Below are 19544 nucleotides of genomic sequence, written 5' to 3' on the forward strand. Positions count from 1 at the left end.
AACATATTCTTCAAATTTTCCACAACCATGGGGGAGGTTTTACCTTTACAAGTGAGGTCCCAGAGGACGGATCTTTGCAGTACCTAGACATCCGACTACACGTGGAGGACCAGCATGTGTGTTGGCAGTATGCACCCAGAAGTACGAAAAGGTTGCTGCCTGACCTATCAGCCCATTCGAAAATAGCGAAGAGGGGTGTTCTGCATAACTGCTTAAAACATGCCTTGGACCGATCCTGTTACCACTGTGTCGGGGAAGCGAACGAAGGCCAGGTGGAACGCGCTCGAAAGGCAGGATATCTACTGGTAGCTGTTGGAGGTGGGGGACGCAAAGAAAGGAGATCACATGAAGGACGGCCGTTTGTTGTGCCATATATGCACGGGCTGTCACACAATCTGAAGAAAATTGCTGTGAGATCAAACGTCCTGGTTACGTTCTCTGCGCCGGAAAAGATTGGAAAACTATTAATAATAATTGGGTGTTTACATCGCGAGACAACTGAGATCATGAGCGACGCCACAGCGGTCGGTCTGTGGATTGCTTTTGCCCACCTGAGGGTTCTTTAACGTGCGATGAAAGCTCATCACACAGCACCTCGTATTTAACGTCCCTCGCGGAAGACGGCGTGTCTAAGCAACTTGTACCCTGCCACCAAGTTGCTGGCGTCCTCGGCCGGGTTCGAACCCGCGATCTCGGGATCAGAAGGCGAACATGCTACCAACTGAGCCACCGAGGCCGGTGATTGGAAAACTGTGCAAGATCACCGCCGGCATCAGGACTACCAGTCAGTGCAGCATAAAACATCTTATTAAGTATGCCGCATGCAAAACTAATGTGATCTATGATATCCCGCTATCATATGGGAAAGCGTACATTGGACAAACTGGTCGATGCCTTAATGTAAGGCTGAAAGAACACGCTGCCACCTTGAAAGGAACCGGCCGTCCACCGCAGTATAGGTGCGGCTCCACTCCACATTTTATAATACAGTGATTAAGAGGCGTTCAACGATTCAGCGCACGAGAAAGATTGCTGAAGTATTTCAAATAAGGAAAAGGAGGTCACTATGCGTCAGCCAGGCATCTGTGGCGTTATATCCCAAGTGAAAAAACGTGCTTGGCCCAAAGTCGGCTGAGAGGAGTTGGCCAACTAAGCCAACCTTGGCCCAAGGTAAGACAGCATGGTTGGGTCGAGCTTGGGGATTGACAATGGCCTGAGACTGGCCATCCATTGGCCACCAACATAGGGCCAACCTTTCTGGCCAGCCTGGCCAACGCTGACCCATATATAGCCCTATATCAGTGAGAAATTTTGCATGACAACGCTACTTCCCAGCGGGAAAAGCAATATTGGCGAAACACTTTGTCGACGTCTGCTTCCAACCTAAAAGTTGTCGGGCCCAGCTTGCAAAAAAAGCTTGAGCCAAGGTTGGGGATTGACAATTGCCTCACTCGGCCGACTTAGCCGGCACAAGCTCGGGCCAATGTACAGCGCCGACCTGACAGATGTAGGGCCGATGTCTGGCCAATAAGGAACCAAGCTTGGGTACTGATTGGGAAACGTGGGCCCTAGAATGGCCCATGGAACACCACATGTGCATGGGCCAACCACGGCCCGTTGCAAAAAAAATGCATGACCCAACTCACTCAATTCTCTCGTGGGGTAGGGTAACGGCGTAGGGGGAGAATCGTAAAAGCTCGCAATATGCCCGATATCACTAGAATCAAACAGGTCAGTATAAAGAAAAGAAATTGCATTTCTTTCCTGAGGAAGAACAGCAGATACTATACATAGGTTTGTCTTGCGAGCTTCCACAAATTCGACAGTCCTGCTCGCGTGTGAGTCAAAATGAAGGGCGAGGTGTCTAAGTTTAATTTGATGCGTACACAAACAACACTGAAATGAGGAATTGCTTGTAGTATTAGCTCACCATAAAGATAATGTCTCTGTTTCTTACTGCTTTTGGTTTGAGACAATCACTTGCCCAAACGAAAGTTGAACTTATGCAGTGCTACACCATTCCGCGTTCACTCTCCCCGAGGCAACACACCGAGATTGAACCAAGCTTGGCAAGAGCTTGGCTGGCCAACCAAGCCGTGCTTGGCCAACGAGCTCGTTTCTTGCTACAGATCTGCCCTGGCCGACGGCTTGCCAAACCTCGCTCTGCCTGTCACAATGCAACATATAGAGGACATTAGAGGACCCTTTCTCTTTTTTTCATATGGCGTATATGGCTCTTCTGTGACAGTTTCAACGACTACAACAGAGTCTACGTGACTGTCTCAATCTTAGGTAATATGTGCACCCCACTTACCTTGGTACTACGTGAAGATGAGTTCGGTAACCGACTGACGGCAAGCTACGGTGGCGTCCCGTCGGCACGGGCTGTTGGCAAAACGTCATTGGCCAGGTCGTCGCCGACGTAGTTGGCAGTTAACGTTGGCCATACGTTAGAACATGACTGGCTGGCCGACCTTGTTGGCTGCCAACTGGTCCCCGACTTTCTGCCGAGAGTCGGCCGTCGGGCAATTTCAATTGGGATGATAAGGATATATTGTTTCTGGAGAAGTGGGACAAAGGGGCTTGAATTGTAGGCTGAAATGTGGCAAGTGAAAGATAACAACGGAGGTATTCATAAAAGGAGCCTGTTTGGTTGTCAATAAATTTTCTGTTTGTTGGAAGTCTAGCACAGTGATTGTCCTCTCCCATGTCTGTCCCTGTCTGCAGTGCTAGTTTACCTCGAGACAAGTGATACGTCACGGAGAGTCCCGGTTGAATCTGCCTATTTTGGCGGAGCAGCCTAGGTTGCTCCTTGGAGCTACCTTGCATTAAAGGCTGCTCCAAAGCTCCCATTCGAAAACTGTTCCCAATCTGGTAATAAAACAGGCTTGCTCCCGGTGGAGCAGGAAAACTTGCTCCGGAAGCGCTTCGAAACTTCCATTGGAATTCAACACTAGTTGGAGCCCCGGACCGAGACGGTGGCCAGGAAACTCAAATCAGCAGAGCAGGCTGATGTGTGGGAGAACCTCCAACTGCTCAACTTACTGCGATACATCTAGCTCATCGCGTTCATTGAATTACGTACTGTGATACTAATAGCTCCAGTTACTCATCAGGTTACTGTGATCTGTACATACGCGATAATAAAACTTCAGTTTCTTTGCTTTCTCACTGTGCATGATGAGAAAAATAGACTATACATGTAGTGGGTAACAAGGGAGATCTGATTTATAAAGGGAATCAGATGGGCAGCCAATAAGCACAGCCAATGGGGAGCCAGCTCAGTTTTCTTAACGATAGAGTAGTGCCCATCACCCGGCACCCAGACATCTATTGCAGGGATCAGACAGGTACAAATCGGTGTTGCAGTCCCATGTTAGATAAGAGTTTCCTCCCAGCGCTCCGCCAACATCGGCCCGTTCTACTGTGCTGTTCAGGTTCTGGCAGACAAGGGGATGTCCCAAGGATCTCCGCGGAATATGCTCAGACATCCTGTTGAAGTCCCACATCTCCCAAACGTATATCTGTAGATATACTGCCGGTTTTATTGTACTGCTGGCAAAATGCGGACGTACCCGCACGGGTAGTCCCGGTACACCTGTATAACATGCCACGGGTGGCACAGCTAAGATTGCGAAGCGGGTACGAAGTGCGCTCACGTCTTACTCGTAGGGAGAAGCACCAGTCTTCAAAAGATTTGACGTCATGATGCAGCTGCTCACCCTAGTCTCATTCACCGTTCGTTTGGTCTTTCTAGGTTCCTGTGCAACACGAATATGTTGCATATCGTCTTACCTTCCACGTGAAGCGCCACCCAGATACACAAGGCCTGCTTATAATGCCTCCTCTCACTCACTCGCATGTAGACATAAAAAGTGTCATCGCTGCAGATGATTTCAAACAGGGGCTTTCTGATAGCTGCCCATATGCTTCATATCCACAGCTACGGCCGCCGAAGCACTGTAGTGATTGGCGGATTGTTATGTCACGTCATTTTGAGTAGACTTTGGTTCTAGGTGGTGTCGCCATCGACCCTGAAGGGAGGCCCTTCATTAAATATTACCCTTTAACCAAATATGACACTCAAGTATAAACACAAAGTACGACCACTCTATTAAATGGTACCCTGGTATCCCCTTTATTGTTTCGGTTAACGAGAGTATAAAGAACAGCAATGCAGCTAGCATGGAATAACTTGTAAAGGTTGGGCAGTGGAAAAAAACAGATACTGCAGTTTTCCGCATCAGTCCATTGTAGTTCTCAGGTACTTCTTCCCAGACGGCACGGGAATTTCTTTAATTCCAGTGGGAAATAACTTGGGGATTTCTTCGTCCGTCACACTGGGCAGCACCATGCATGGTGTCCCTTTCTGCAATGGCATAGCATTTTGTAGCACAGAAAATCAGCATACATCACAACTAATTCAACCTAACTGGAATTCAACAACTGTAAAGCAAAGTAAAGAAATGGGGTCTAGGAAGTCACGACATTGGTCTATTGATACATTGGAACAAGAATGCCTGAACCTCACAGATCACTAAACAGATCAATATGTCACTACTACTTAGTACTACTTAGTAGAACTACTACTAAATTTCAGTCTGATGCAAAGGCATCCTACGTGTAAACTATGCTGGTACTGCTCCACAATGTGCTCTGGACAACCATGAGCAGGGCCTGAAGTATCCGAGGTTTTTCAGTGACTCAGGGCAGTAAGAGTGCCGGGAATAAGAACTATTTTGTGTTTGTGTAAATTTGGGTGAAAATCTTTCAGCAGTGGCAGTTCAGGAAAAAAAGGTGTGAGGTTATTAGTAAGTGCAATAGCGTACACAAGCTTTGTGCTCTAGTGCAAACTTTGTACAACAAAAGTTTGCACGAAAAGCTGAGTACTAGTGTTCTGCTGGTCATCTGTGGGATCGACAAAATCGCTAATGTACTAAACGATCACATAAAGTTGCAGTTTCAATATGACAATGGTCCGTTAAATCATCTGTGAAGTTCGAGCATTCTTGTTACAATGTATAAACATGACTTCCTAGACCCCCTTTTTTTTCTTGAGCAAAAGCCCTCCTGAAGAGAACATGGCAAGGAAGCAAGAAAGGCAAACTCTGCACTTCTATGTGAGTTGATTACGCATAGCTCTGTATGATTGCTGGACATGTCACTTGCCCCTTGATGATAACACTTACACAGACTGATTGTATCACCTATCGAAATCATTTAAGGGGGAATCACTTCTTCAGAAATCTATGGGTGATTTTCGTTCGCACAAGACACGTGAACGCTCTAAACTATCATGATAAGATTGGTACTGGCGTGTTCTCTTACGACAAAGGCATAGCTCAAGGCTTGAGGCTCGAGGCTCGAGGCGACGAGGCTCAAGAGCCTCGTCTTGTCTACTTCGTGTGTTATCGTTCCCTCAAGCTCAAGGTATGCCTTCGTCGAACCTTCACCAGCTCTTGCCTGCTCACCCTTATTTTATGTTCTCTTAGCTTTTCTCTAGTCAATGATGTATTTTTTATAGGACAAGGTTGAGCCGTTGATTTTTAATAAATTAAAGTTTCGTGCATCTCGAACATGTGCTGCCATCTCGATAAAGGGTGACACACTAAAATATTTGCGAATTCGGGCTCAATACAAATCAACGGATAGTGCTGGAATTCTACAAAAATGTGTCATTGACAAGGGCAAAGCAAGGAGAACATGCCAGTACCTCTGTTTTGACGATATTTTACGCCGTGTCTGAGCGCTGTGCGAACAAACGTTCTCTATTGTCTTGCGCAGAAGTGATTGCCCCCCTTAAGCTTGCACCGCGATATCACCAAAGCACACTACAGTACTCTCCGAGGAGCAACTCCCCACATGCATGCCACATACAGATACTGCATAAATTTTATGCCATTGTCCTTGGGGTTTATCACTACTACTTTTACTACTAATGCTACTCGTACTGATAATGCTCACAACATTCTAGTAGTAGCTTTTCTTCCCCCTGAAGTCTAATGCCATGCCACAACGTAGAATTAAAGTCTAAACTTAAAACACACATATTTTATGTACGTGCAGGGATCGGAACTGGAACTGAACCCGAACCGAAAACCAGAAAAAAAAACGTTATTTTCTGACGAACCCGAACCGAACCGAACCAGAACAATTTTTTTGCTTGTCCTGAACTGAACCGGAACTGAACCGAAAAAAATTTGTACGGTTACCGGTCGGGAATCGGTTCAGAGGTGAAATAATTGCACTACTAACTAACCTTTTTTTGACTCACCTGAAACGGTTATCTCACACATTTCTCAACCGGGTACGTGGAGCGTAAGCTCGTTTTCATGTTGCAAAATTACTGCCCATGAATCGGTAAAACCGGGACCGAAAAAAGTAATGGTTCCAATCCCTGTAAATGTCCCGATCGCTGACCAATATTTTTTTGTCTGTATGCGCGGGGTGGGGCTGTTCTCCCTGAGCCGAACTCGAACCGAACAGATATACCTGAACCTGTTCAAGCTGATAACTTCGGTTCAGCGGAGCTAAACCTGAACCAAACCAATATACCTGCACCCAAACCGAACTGAAAAAAAATACCGATTCCGATGCCTGAGAGACATACACACGCATTTACTCAGCGATATCGTAATCACATAACAGTCGAATCACTGTCTGCAAAGAACAGGCTTCAACACGAAAGAGGCCACAATCAAGGAGGCACTTGCAGACAGAGCACAAAGGGCAATCTGTAGGGAAGTACTGTGATGACAACACCCTGAAGATGCGATAATTAATAATTCGACGTTTCAACGCTACCCTGTATTGGAGTTTGGAGTTTTCTGGCGCAAGGATGCTACCCTGTATTATGAAAGGGGTACAGAGAATGGTAATGGATGGTATGAACTGATATTTAAAGAAACAATCTGGTCCTAATAAATTGTAGGGCAGTATGTTTTGAGGTTTTATGTATTTCTATGTATTTGGAAAATAAAAAAGGGCCTCTCGCACTGTAGATGGACACAAGACGTGGAACAGCCATACTAGATGAGCAGAGATTACCAGCAGTGAAAACCAGATTAGCATTCTCCAGAATTGGCACTACACCAAGCTAGTTTTGGGGGAACAGTAAAATCACGGTCCTTTGGTGGACCGTGGTAAAATGCAAGCGAGCTGGTGTATACCTGATGTTGGCAACATGTCCCTGAGCTAGGGGGAAGGACAAAAGGCAAAACACAAAAACGAACAGCACAAGACAAGGCTCAAACCAGCAATGAAAGTTTTCATATAGCAGGTACAAATACATCACATGAAGACAAGTTAGGGGAAAGGGAATGCCACTGTGCAGTCTCCAAAAAAGCGAATATGACGCCTGATATCTGATTCATTCAACGATTAGCGTGGAGTAAAACAAAGCAAACAGAAGACGGTTGTGGCCGACAAGGATGCCTCACGTTTTTGTTATCTACCACCGAAAAGTTTAAGTAAGTGAGAAGGGGAAGGAAAACAAGCAAGACAGTGCTACAGTCCATGTGGGGGTGATTAGATTATAAAGGCAAGGAGCGATAACTATGGACGGATTACTAATGCAACCTGGGGGTGTTAGTAACAAAAGCCATTTCCAAGGGTGAGCGAGAAGTATCATCTTTGCAATGCAATAGAGTTTTAGCCTCACTGATGAGAGAGGAAGGCAACCGGAACAGTTGTCTAAATGTTGTTGGGATAGTTCGGAGGTTGGTGAATTAGGTATTGGAAACGTTGTTTTTGTGCTCTCTTAACTACTCATTTAGACATTTTTTGCTTTGGCAAAGTAGAAGGCTCCACATTTTAAGGGAATTGAGTACACAACAATTTTGGAGCAATCCACAAAAGGAGATTTGTGGTTTGTGGTGCAACCGTTTCCATTAGAGGGGCGTAAGAATGGAGTTAGATCAGAGAGCTTATTAGGTATCGTGTATGCCCCACGTACACCGTAAGCGGCAGCCTGTTTTCCGAGTGAGTGGGAGATATCGTAGAAAAAAAGTAATGATGACAGCACGGCAGTTAGAACGATGGTTGGTCTCTTGGAAACAGCTTTAATCACTCACACCCCAGGTTACATTAGTAATCCGTCCAAGGTTATCGCTTTTTTGCCTTTATAATTTAATCACCCCCACAAGGACTATTCTGCTTCGATTTTTTTCCTAATCCTTCTTCCGTATTTAAAGGAGAATAATTCAAAGAGTGATATTAAACGGTAGGAATAACTTATTTGTTTGCACGTGCTAAACAAGACTTTCGTGCACGAGACTGCGCTTCTTCAGGTTAGAAAAATACGAATATGGTACAGGAGCATATGTACAGTTGACGGGGGAGTTTTAGCACGAGAGGGTAACAGGATGATGGAAAGGATGCAAATACAGGTAAAAATGAAAAGAACATAAATACAGACGCAGAGGTATCAGAAGCACAACATAACGCAACCTTACCCCTGCGTTTGTGTTTATGTTAGTTTCATTTTTACCTGTATTTGCATCCTTTCCATCACCCTGTTACCTCATGCAAGAACTCCACCGTCAACTGTATATATGTGCCTGTACAGTAGAACCCCTTTATAGTGAAGTCGTCCGGACCATGAAAAATCTTCACTATATCAGGATCTTCACTATTTCAGTAGTTTTTTTCCTGCATGTATGACCCACAGAATGCCTGTAAGCAGCAGATATTGGTTGTAATAGAATACAAACACTTTATTTATAGAGCTTGAAGTTTTCGGGAAATATTTTTTTTTTAATTCGGGCGGTAAATATCGGGTAAATGAACAAGTGCACTAAATTCATGCGAATTGGGGTGAAAAAACTTCCATTACGCTAAAATCGAGGGGGAAATCGGGCTCAGTTATTCAAACTAACTGTAGCAGTTTGGTACAAACAGTGATGTAACTGCACTTTTCAGCCAAACAAGTAAGTTGGTGCATTCCTACGGACATCCCAGAGAGGGCAATTTGCCTGGTAAAAATCGGGTTTCACCCTAAAGAGGCAACTTTGAATTCGGGGTGCAAATTCAGGAAAGAATCGGGTAAAACCCTAAAACTTGAGGCTCTATTTATTTACATGAAGACATATGATAACAAATACATTTGGAACTGATGTTATCTAAAGTGTTGCAGTAAGGTGGTACTGCACAAGATTTTGCCCTCATGGCCGCTTCCGCTTACGAAGCTTGAAATGCACTGCAATGCAAAGCGTTTGACAACACAAATAGTGAGTGACAACAGTGACAACAATAGTGACAACAATAGTGACAACAAAACAAAATAGTGAGCCTGGATGCCTGGCTGGTTGGTCATGACTCATGACCACGCCTTTCATCCTACGTCATTGATCACACCCAACTTCCTGAAAACTGCATGAGTTCCGTTTTCGACCGCGATGGCGGAATGAGTCATTTTTTCGGGGAAATTTCGAAGTTTCGGCCGACTTTTCTTCACTATATCCGGTTCTCGGACACAAAAGTCTTCACTATAAACGGGTTGACAATACATGGGCGTCTATGGGCATTCAATCGGAACAGAGATTTCCCTTCACCACATCAGTTTCTTCACTACATGAGGGTTCACTATACCGAGGTTCTACTGTGCCATGTCCATATTTTTCTAACCTGAAGAAGTGTAGTCTCGTGCACGAAAGCCTTGTTTACCACGTGTGAATAAATAAGTTGCTCCTACCGTTTAATATCACTCTTTCAGTTAGTTACCACCGGCAACCACAACGCCTATTTTTCTGCCTTCGTATCTTCTTATTTAAAGGAGGTAAGAACTCCTATCTGCAGGTATTTAGTAGGGGTGTGCGAGTACCAAATTCTAGACTGAGAATAGTTTTCGAATATTTAAAATTCACTGCGAATAGTTTTCGAATATCTAAAGTTCACTGCGAATCGAGTACGAATAGTTGGAATCAGGATTTCGAATACTTTCAAGTAATAAGAACTAACACGTCACACATTTCTTATTTATTTTCTTCCCACAAATGTACATTTTGGAGACTCTCAAACACACTGAAATAGTTGAACCTTCACTTGGTTTTAAATTCAGGCAGTCTTGGCACACTGAGGTACACTTAACACAACACTTCTTAGTCTTGTCTAAGCACACTGGAATACTCTGTTCAGTTGTTGTTCAACAGTTCACAGGTTGTTGTGCAGAAATGTCAACTGCCTGACATGCTCAGGGAGTAAGGCAGCTCTGCATGGTGTAGCAACATTTCCTGCTGCTGAGAATGCCCGTTCACTGGAAGCTGACGTTGCTGGAATAGCGAGGTACTTGCGTGCTAGCCTGGATGTAGATTGGAAATTTATCCAGTGGTACGTTCCAGTGTTTCACCATGTCGCGGAGAACCGATGATATTTGCGTCGCAGTATGCCTTCCCGAAAAACTACGCGTGTCCAAGTTGTACCTCTTCACTTGAAAGCTGTGACCGACGAAGTGGCACGTTAGGCTTATGAAGCTGGCGTTCGAGCGTGACGTCCACATGTCGGACGTGAATGACATGGACTCAACACCATTTTGTAAGGCAGTTTCGAGTTCTGCTTGAACTTCTCTCCTTGTGTCGTGAAAGAGTTTCGGTACTAGCGTCCAAGATAGCGTCGTTCTTGAAGGAGGGCAGTAGTCTGGTACCGCTTCGGACAGAAGTTCTCAAAACCTGCGATCCTCGAACACACTGTACGGTTGGTAGTCTAGGGCTATCATGCGTGCCACTTTGACATCCAATGCTTCTTTACGAGCACGTGGCAGCTGTCTCTTTGTGGCCAACTTGTCGATTCTTTGCTGTTCCGCCTTCTTAGCCTCATGTTTCTTCTTAAACTCAGCATAAAGTAGGTGATGTCGCTTCAGATGATTCACGAGGCTGGTTGTGGACCCCGATGGTGTCTGGATGCGCGCAGAGCACCGGTTGCAACTAGCAGAAACTGCAGATTCTTTTTGGAAGTAGTCCCACATGGCGCTTCTGTTTGTTCGCTTCGCTGCCGCGTCATCCTGCACAACTTCACAACCGTGTCCATCATCCTGCAGTTTTTCAGTTGTACACACAGCCGAACTTGCCATGCCCTGCGCGACTAGTGACTGCGTCTCAACGGTTTCATCAGTTGCACGTGGTTTCGCTTTGGGAGAGGAGTGGCGAGGAGGAAGCTCACGCGCGGTGACGTCACCAAGCAGCGCTACCAGCCTAGCAGCACCCCTGGTGTCTCCGCGTGCATCTCTGCCAGTGGGCAGATACTCGAAAAATATTCGAAAATTGCGAATAGCGAATATCCTTTGCGAATATCAACCGGATACAGTTGAACCTCTCAATAACGAACGTCGATTTAACGAACTCCTCTGTTTAAAATTTCCGTTGCACGAACGCATCCCTATAGACGCCAATGTATTTTTGCATTCGATTTAACGAAATACATTCGTTTGGTCACCTCTATTTAACGAAATCTCTGGGCTCTTCTGCGCGTGTCTTTCCCCTTCACCACGAAGAAAAGGAGGAGAAACCTTCCCTCTCTGTTGTCCTTACGCGAGTTTTCGTTGGTTACTTCGGTTGTCACGTGCTGTAGGCACGAGCGTGCCGACATGTGCGTCTCCGCCGCCGGTAATCGTTGCGCCGACGCTGTTTCGAAACCGGCGCGAGGGTCTCTTCGCACCTGTTTTCGGACAAGAAAACACACATTGCTGACATCTCGCGAAGTCTAATTTGCTTGTGTTGATGAAGACGACAGTACGTTGCGGTTTTGTGCCTTTTCATTACTTGTTTTTGTTCGCGCCGCTGATGCTGACGGTGGTAAAATGGGCATGATGCCGCTGCCGTTCAAGGTTCCATCGGCGCAGACGTTTACGTGACATGTACCCGTTTCTCATTCTTTTCGGCGGTGTACGGTTGTTCTTTCCGGACGTCATGAGTGCAAGTGAACCAACCAAGAAACTTCGATACGCGATCGCGTAGGAGAAAGCAGTCGAGGTCATCAGGAGTTACGAAGGTTATGAATGCTCAGAACGATATTGTGCACAAATTACGCATTACCTAGCGTTATGTAATGAATAAAGCTTGATATTTTGTGCCCTTCTTACCTTAGTACCTGTTTTATGACAAATGACGTTTTGCGGTACGCGCGGCGCTGGTAGTGCGGCGGCCATCTTTGTTTAACTTGGCGTGTTCCATTTAACGAATATCTCGATTTAACGAAACAAAGAGCCAGCATTTACAAATTCGTTATATAGAGGTTCAACTGTATATCGTATTACTCGATTCGTATTCGAAAATTCGAGTACTCGCACTCCCCTAGTATTTAGTTATGGGTGTACATAATATTGGTGTAATATTGTTATTCCACGCTTCGTAATTCTATTTACAATTTATTGTTCAATACTTCTCCTTCACAACATGTGCAGTGTTCATGCAAAAACACACTTTTTTTCGGATACGGGCGAGTAGATGTACTGTCATCCAGATACCTCTATATCCATTGTTACGTCACAGGAAGAATTGTAGCCGCGAATCGGACGCCAATGCGGTGCTACACTTAACGTTCTGCTCTACACTCTTAAAAATGAACTTCACCACATAGCACGCTCCTAGCCAACCATCACACCAAACGACAACGTCCTTGTCCCTGATTTGTTGAAAGCGGGAGGCGGAGCCAATTTTCTAGCCGCACATCAATGATATATAGCGTAGATTGAGAAGTTACCCGTCAAGAAGAACTCGTTACAGGTTAAGTTACCGTGCGCAAAATGTAGCTAAGTTAATAACGAAGTTCTTCAGCCTGAAATGTAACTCGCAGTTACTGACTTCCTTAAAAAAGAGAACCGAGTTACTTCCAAGTTACTTAGGACACAAAATAGCATTATGCAGGTGCAGCACGCGCAAGCAGTTGAGTTAGACCTTGAGTTGGCTGCGGAGAAGTGCAATACGCTTAGATAGTTTTCGTTTATGTCCAACAATAAACCCCTCCCTGTTTGAAAACGAATGACGTCATAGTGTTCGACAGTGCCTCAAATTTGGTTGAATTGAACTACGCTCGAAGTTAGAGGTGAAGGTGGCGCCCGAAGGTAACGGTCTGGAGGGGATTGCGATATGGTCCCTTAAAGGGACGCGACCCTCGGTCCTGCTTTTCTTTCAATGGGAGGCAGCAAACAAGTGCCCGTTCGTGGAACCCAGCCCTCTTCTTCCGGTTTCAGTCTGTCTACCAATGTCATGATGACGTTTCTCTGGTAGAGGTGTATTCGAATGCTTTGCATCTTACCCCCTATGAGCGCACAATGGTTCAGCTTCATTTCATTGGCAGCAGTTCTTACTTCCTGAATAAAATACTGCCATTGATTGAATATCACGTTTTATGGAGAAAAAAGTTACGGGGAAAAAAGCCATGAAGGAACCGGAGAGAAAGCGAGAAAATATGTGGACGTGAGTGAAAAGAGAGTTAAAAGTAACTTGGAAATTAACCTAAGTTACTTTGGCAAAGTTACCTGAAAAAGGTAAGAGTTCCTCTGAAAGTTACCACGGCGCAAAAGTATCGAGTTAAGTTAGAAGTTACCAAAAAAAGGAACTTAGTTACAGTAACGAGTTACCTCGAACACTGATATATAGAGCCTGAAGTTTTCGGGAAATATTTTTTTCTAAATTCAGGGGGGTAAAAATCGGGTAAATAAACATGCGCACTAAATTTGTGCGAATTCAGGTGAAAAAAACTTCCAGTATGCTAAATTCATGGTGAAATCGGGCTCAGTTACTCAGCTAACTGTAGTGGTTTGGTACAAATGGTGATGCAACTGAATTTTTCTGCCAAACAAGTAAATTAATGCATTGCTACAGACATCCCAATTTGCCAGGTAAAAATCGGGTTTCACCCTAAAGAGGCAACCTTCAATTTGGGGTGCAAATTCGGGGAAGAATCGGGTAAAACCCTAAAACTTCAGGCTCTAAGATATATAATACAATCCATCTCTCGTTATCAACAAATCATGGGCGAGAATGTTGTCATCCGGGATGATGGTTGGCAAGGAGAGTCCTATATATGGTGAAGATACGGACCTATACAAAAGGTGTCACAGCCGACAAAATAAAGCCCCCCGCTTGGAGCAGACGCAGTTGGTGGGCTAGCTTGGAAGAGTTCGCAGCTCCTTTAAACCTTGCGGTCGTAGATAACAAAGACACGAGGCATCCTTGTCGCCCACAACAGTTTCCTCTTTTCTTTGTTTTACCCTGCGCTAACCGTTGAATGAATCAGATATCAGGCGTCATATCCGCTTCCTTGGAGAAGACAGAGCGGCGTTCCCTTTCCCCTACCTGGGGTCTTCATGATATATATTTGTACCTCCTATATTAAAAGTTTCATCGCTGGTTTCAGCCTCGTCTCGTGCTGTCCGTTTTTGTGTTTTAACTTTAGTTTTTGCGGTTTTGCAGGTGGTTTAACCCAAAACATAATAATAATTGGGGGTTTACGTCGTGAGACAACCGAGTTCACCCAAAACACTAATGAATACCCTAATAAACTACTGAAAACAAACTGTCACATGCTTTCTTGTGCTGCTCAGAGCCACTGTGAAAAACTTTACAAATCAAACTTTTGGCAAATTATTAAAAACAACTAATATAACCATCCCTTCCACTGAGATAACGTTACTGTCAGTAGCTCTTGGCTTGCATTCTGCCATGCAAACCAGACATATATTCCAGAAATAAAAACAAAAAGACCATCTCATATCACGCTCGAAATAAGACCTCAATCCTATTTATCTGAATCTCACGACGTTGAGACATCCACAACGGTGTGCTAGCCCGTACTTACGTCATTGTAAATCTGAAATCAGATGAGAACGTGCCGTGAGTTTTTCTAGTTTGCCTCAAAAACTACATCGCGAGTTGAGTGCCAGGTGACACTCACAAGCGTCGCATGTGGTAGTGCCGGTTTATGACTCGTTTTTGCAATGCAGTGAAGACGGCATTATGAAGCGTCGTTCAAGAGGAAGGTGATTCTATCAACAGAGCAAGATGGAAACTGCACTGTGTCCCGGAAATGTGTGCACGACTGGAGGGATGACCTCGCAACTGGAGCCGCTCGATCTGTGCTTGAACAAGCCAATGAAGGACCATGAGACAGTGCGTGTGTCGTATGTTTCTAGTCATAAAGTACTTTTTATAGTCATAAGAATGTGTTTGGCCTCCTGTTTCACACTCATGCTGTAGAATTGGCATCTATCTTTTTCGGCAAGTTTTCTTGCAAGGTTCACCTGTGCGTTACAATCTTGCGACTACCGTATTTTTTGGGCACCCTTTCAACTGCAAAGTTCCAACAACTTGACGTTCCAAGTTGAGTTTTCCTCCATCTGTAATCTGCGCATTGCCCGGATTCCACTCAACTGCAACACTGACGTCTATCGTCACTCACTGGTGTTCAACCCATTCATGATTGTTCCTGCGTCGCAGTTCCTGATGGTGTCATGCCTCATCCCAACCTTCAGTGATTGTCGCTTTAGCCGACCACCCTACACAATGACATCGCAATTTCTGGTGTCTGCGACAGGACAAACAACAATAATCTGCTGAATACAATTTTGCGCTTCCAGTCTATACCTAGCTTAGAGTGGAATACAACTCTAATCTCGCAACTAGTGTACAGCTCCAGACTGTCCCTTTAAAGAAATTTTCACTAAGGCAGACAACTAGAAAGCAGGATTGTATGGGACATGTGTAAGTGACAGGGAGTGGAACAAGCACCTAACAGATGTTGAAGAATCAAAAAAAAAAAAAAAAAAAACATGAGCGGCCTCCCTGCACACTGTGGCGAACCAGGATATCACCTCCAGCCTGGGCAGTCTCCCATAAATGGTCATCACCTCACAGTTACATGCCGCCAGCTATCGTCAGAGAGTGATTTGCGGTGCAGACCCGTTATTTCTGCGGTGCATAGCCCCTCCCCCAATAGTTCTTTCGAAATTAAAAATCATACCTATATAACATGTTGCTAACAGCCAGCAGAGAACACTCACCTTCCAGCCAGCTGGAGTGGCAACTTTCCTGGTCTCAGTAACAAGCAACGAGTCCGTGGCACGGAGTACCTCGCTGGAAGGAGCAGAATAATTGGCCATTAGGGATAATATCACAGTCAACCCTTAGATAATGCTAATCCTTAATTGATGAAAGATCAAGGTTCTTGAATCAGTTGAAGGGATATGAAGCGTTATCATGAAAGAAGGGTCATTCCTCATGCAGCGATCCGATTGTGTTCAAGTGGACACATTCATAATCATTTTAGCCCTCAAGGCCATATCCCACTAGGCAGACTTATCCGCTAAAATGAAGAGCTGCAACACAATTTCTGCAGATTTGCGAAGTTTCGTGAAATTAAAGCTCCAAAAATGCTCAATGCACGGATCCAAGTGCATCCCTGTCAAAGCTGCAGCGTGAGGAAAATGCTGTACAAAGCAACTGGGGCGAGAGTGTCGCCTCGAAAATTACATGCTCGTATGAATGCTTGCACCGGTGCTTGGGTTCACACCGAGAGGAAGTACACGGGACACAAAAGTAGATGCTACACGTATTTAACGGGTAAGGGCTGAAGTAGTCTCACTCAGTATTGCACAGACCTCCCTGCATATGTTGTCTATGATAAGGCCGCATTGTCACAGCCGTGGTATTGTGCTTCTGTGGCAGCCATCGCGCCAAAACAAGCCCACATACAAATATCAGCTGCGCAGGCGTGATTGCTATGCCCACGCCTGTGGTCGGCTGTGGCTCACAATCTGGTGCTCTCACGCGTCATCAGTCTGTGCAGTGTGACAGGAATCTGTGCCGCCATCCCACGGTACCGCCAGCCCCGCTCAGCACACACGTGCACAGTGTAGGGCCGCGTTTTAAACACTCATCGCCAGTGTACTGATTTTAAGCAGAATTTTTTTACAGCAGAGGAAAGGTCTAACATCGGCCCATGTCATGGAAACATAACTGAAATAAAAAGGGGCCTTTTCGAGAAACGGACACGTAAGAGGTACACACATCATAGATACAGCGTGCTCTACAGCATGTTCGCAATATTTTATATCAACGCATCATAGGTATATCATAGCAAGGCTGACAGATGTATTTTCGACATCCTTCGGTACAGTTTGAGATTCACAGTGCAAAAGCAGTGTGCCGGATCAGTACCGTAGTCTATGTAAAATGCTGCCTATCTTATTTAGCTTCCATTAAGTGTATCTAGGGCATGACTTTTTAGGGTTAAACCCGTATCCGCCCGATATTTACCCCCCGAACGAAATCTGTAAAATTTGGGTTTAACCCGAATCTACCCGAAAACATCCGGGTCGCGTGGCACACTCATAAGCGTGCATTAAAATAAAGTTTGATAACATTGCTAAACATTAGTTCCACGTTAAGACAAACTTTTATTAAACAAAAAAAAAAATCACCCGAATACACCCGAATTCCTGATGACAGAATATGCCGTAACGGGATTTAACCCGAATACACACGAATTTTCAAATGAAAAATATCACCCGATATTTACCCCCCGAATTTGGCCAAAAATAAAACCCGAAAAAGTCAGGCCCTAAGTGTATCCTGCCGGCACTTTGCGTGTGAAAACAGTTATTTTGAGAACAGACAGTAGCGGGACTCCACTCTTGGACATCAGCGTGGAAGCTATTTGTGAGTGTTCATCCATTTCTCCTTTCTCACGCTAAAGGGAGTACCTCACCACTGAAAACGTCAACGCAGACAATAGCAGTAAGCTATTTTTCGTGCATTTCCTGATAAAAGCAGTTTTAAAGGATACGTAAAACTGAGGAATTGAACCCATTCACGAACCGGTTCGGGGCTGCAAACTGGTTTATGAACTGGTTGGATTTTCCACGCGGTTGAACCAGAATGAAATCCAAGCAGCGTGATTGTGTATTTTGTACGGTTAGACACCCTTGTTTTAATACAGGGTGTTCCAGAAAACAGTTCGAGTAATCCATCAAAAACTGTTGCTCTAAATTGAGACCATAACACTCACTCAAAGTTTCTTCCAGTGGTAGCTGGATACAGCATTGAAAGCTTCATCTTCTTGTCAGGGCCAATGATAAATACCTGAAAGTGTTACAATACACAAGCTTTAACATCAATTAAAGACTGACTTGATGCAAATCAACAGCATTCCAGCTCCACATCCACAGATTTCCAGTCAAGGGGTGCTTTCCCACTTTGCTTTCCAAACCGACAAAGGGACAGAGGAGGAAGGACACCACACGTTCTCGAGGGAATGACCATTAGGAAGACCGAGTGTGCTATGTAGAACTTGGGACTAAAGTTGGCAGAACACAGCACTAACGTATTTCCTCATCGGAATGGCCACCTGCTAGCTATCAGCATGAGAACAAATAAGAAATGTGTGACCCGCTATTCTATGCATCTCTTAGAATGGGTGTCCTCCCCTGTTCACTAACCAGGGTGTCGCTCCTACGAAGAAATGTGATAACCCTGTGTTCCGTGAACTTTTACCCCAAGCTGGACACCGGGACTAGCACAGAAATCTAAATGAGGTGGGTGAGAGGAATCACGTTCCAGACATTTTCACCACCCCAAAGAAAGCTGGTCGTCTTCCATGTGAGAGTAAATCGAACCCCTGGAAACCAACTGTGCAAGATTTTCCGCAGGGACAAGAGGCAACAAAGTCAACGGAGTGTAGCATACACTGGAAACTGAGATACAGACTGTGGGAATATTGGCAACAAGTGAGGGCAGTGTCCTTGAAAGTGAACATCCCTTCTGGACACAGCCCCACTGCAAGGAACATGGATGTGCAAGATTTTCGTAAGGTTTTAATGTGGCATGTACTCCACAATAACATTAGTAGGAAGATTTACGAAGCCTTTCTGGTTTCTGACTCGGGGGGTGAATCTGTGCATCAGCATGCCTTCACTCAGGCGGAGTGCAAGTCTCTACGTAAGAGTTCGTTAATAAAGTATAATGCTCTTAGGGAAAGTTTCACAGACGCAGATTAAGAGTTGATCCGTCCGTTAACTTGAAATTACGACTTAAACCCTCTTGCTTCAGCATTACAAGCCTTACTAGAATTCACTTTGCATCGCTAAGTATCGTTATAGAAAAAGAATTGACGGCTAACTTTAAGCTTCATCTTTGTTGAAAGCAGGGGTTCCCAGACTGGGTTGTGCGGAACGCAGGGGCCACCGGTCACAGTCAGTCACCGCGAGCGTGAGCTACATGCTTTCTTTCTGTTTGCCCCGCACATTAAACACACCCCAACCTTAGTAGCACAGCTGGGTCATCTGACGCAGCACCAGCCAGCCAACCAGCGTATCGCTCTCGCGTGCAGTAGTTTATCCAGAATCGCAAACATGTGGGGGTGTCGACAAAAATTTGGGGGGTGTCTGGGTAAATCACCACTCACGTGGCCGCTTGTATCACGCAGTCAGCGAGATAGAGCACCTGGTGCCAGAGTGATGGCAGACAAATGCTACAGACATCAAGCACTATTTCATCCACACTTGATAGAACGGAGGAGCATTTGATGTGATTTGATGTGATTGATGTAAATCG

The 19544-nt window shown here is 45.0% G+C and overlaps 1 protein-coding gene across 2 annotated transcripts in view; it reads right to left on the reverse strand.

Moving 5' to 3' along the window:
* Nucleotides 1-4114: 4114 nt before the first annotated feature.
* LOC135375281 (peroxiredoxin-6-like) overlaps nt 4115-19544 on the reverse strand; it is a 32114-nt gene continuing 16684 nt past the window's right edge. Inside the window, exons 4-6 of one of the 2 annotated variants that reach the window (XM_064608022.1) lie at nt 18001-18074; nt 15995-16067; nt 4115-4369 (exon numbers count right to left, since the gene is read on the reverse strand). In XM_064608022.1, coding sequence (XP_064464092.1) covers nt 4244-4369; nt 15995-16067; nt 18001-18074 — 273 coding nt within the window. In that variant the 3' untranslated portion in view covers nt 4115-4243. Of the gene's footprint in view, nt 4370-9960; nt 14806-15994; nt 16068-18000; nt 18075-19544 lie in introns of those variants that run through there. The other variant, XM_064608023.1, reaches the window with a different exon arrangement.

Source organism: Ornithodoros turicata, unplaced genomic scaffold (assembly GCF_037126465.1).
Source record: "Ornithodoros turicata isolate Travis unplaced genomic scaffold, ASM3712646v1 ctg00000850.1, whole genome shotgun sequence".
Classification (NCBI taxonomy): Eukaryota; Metazoa; Arthropoda; class Arachnida; order Ixodida; family Argasidae; genus Ornithodoros; species Ornithodoros turicata.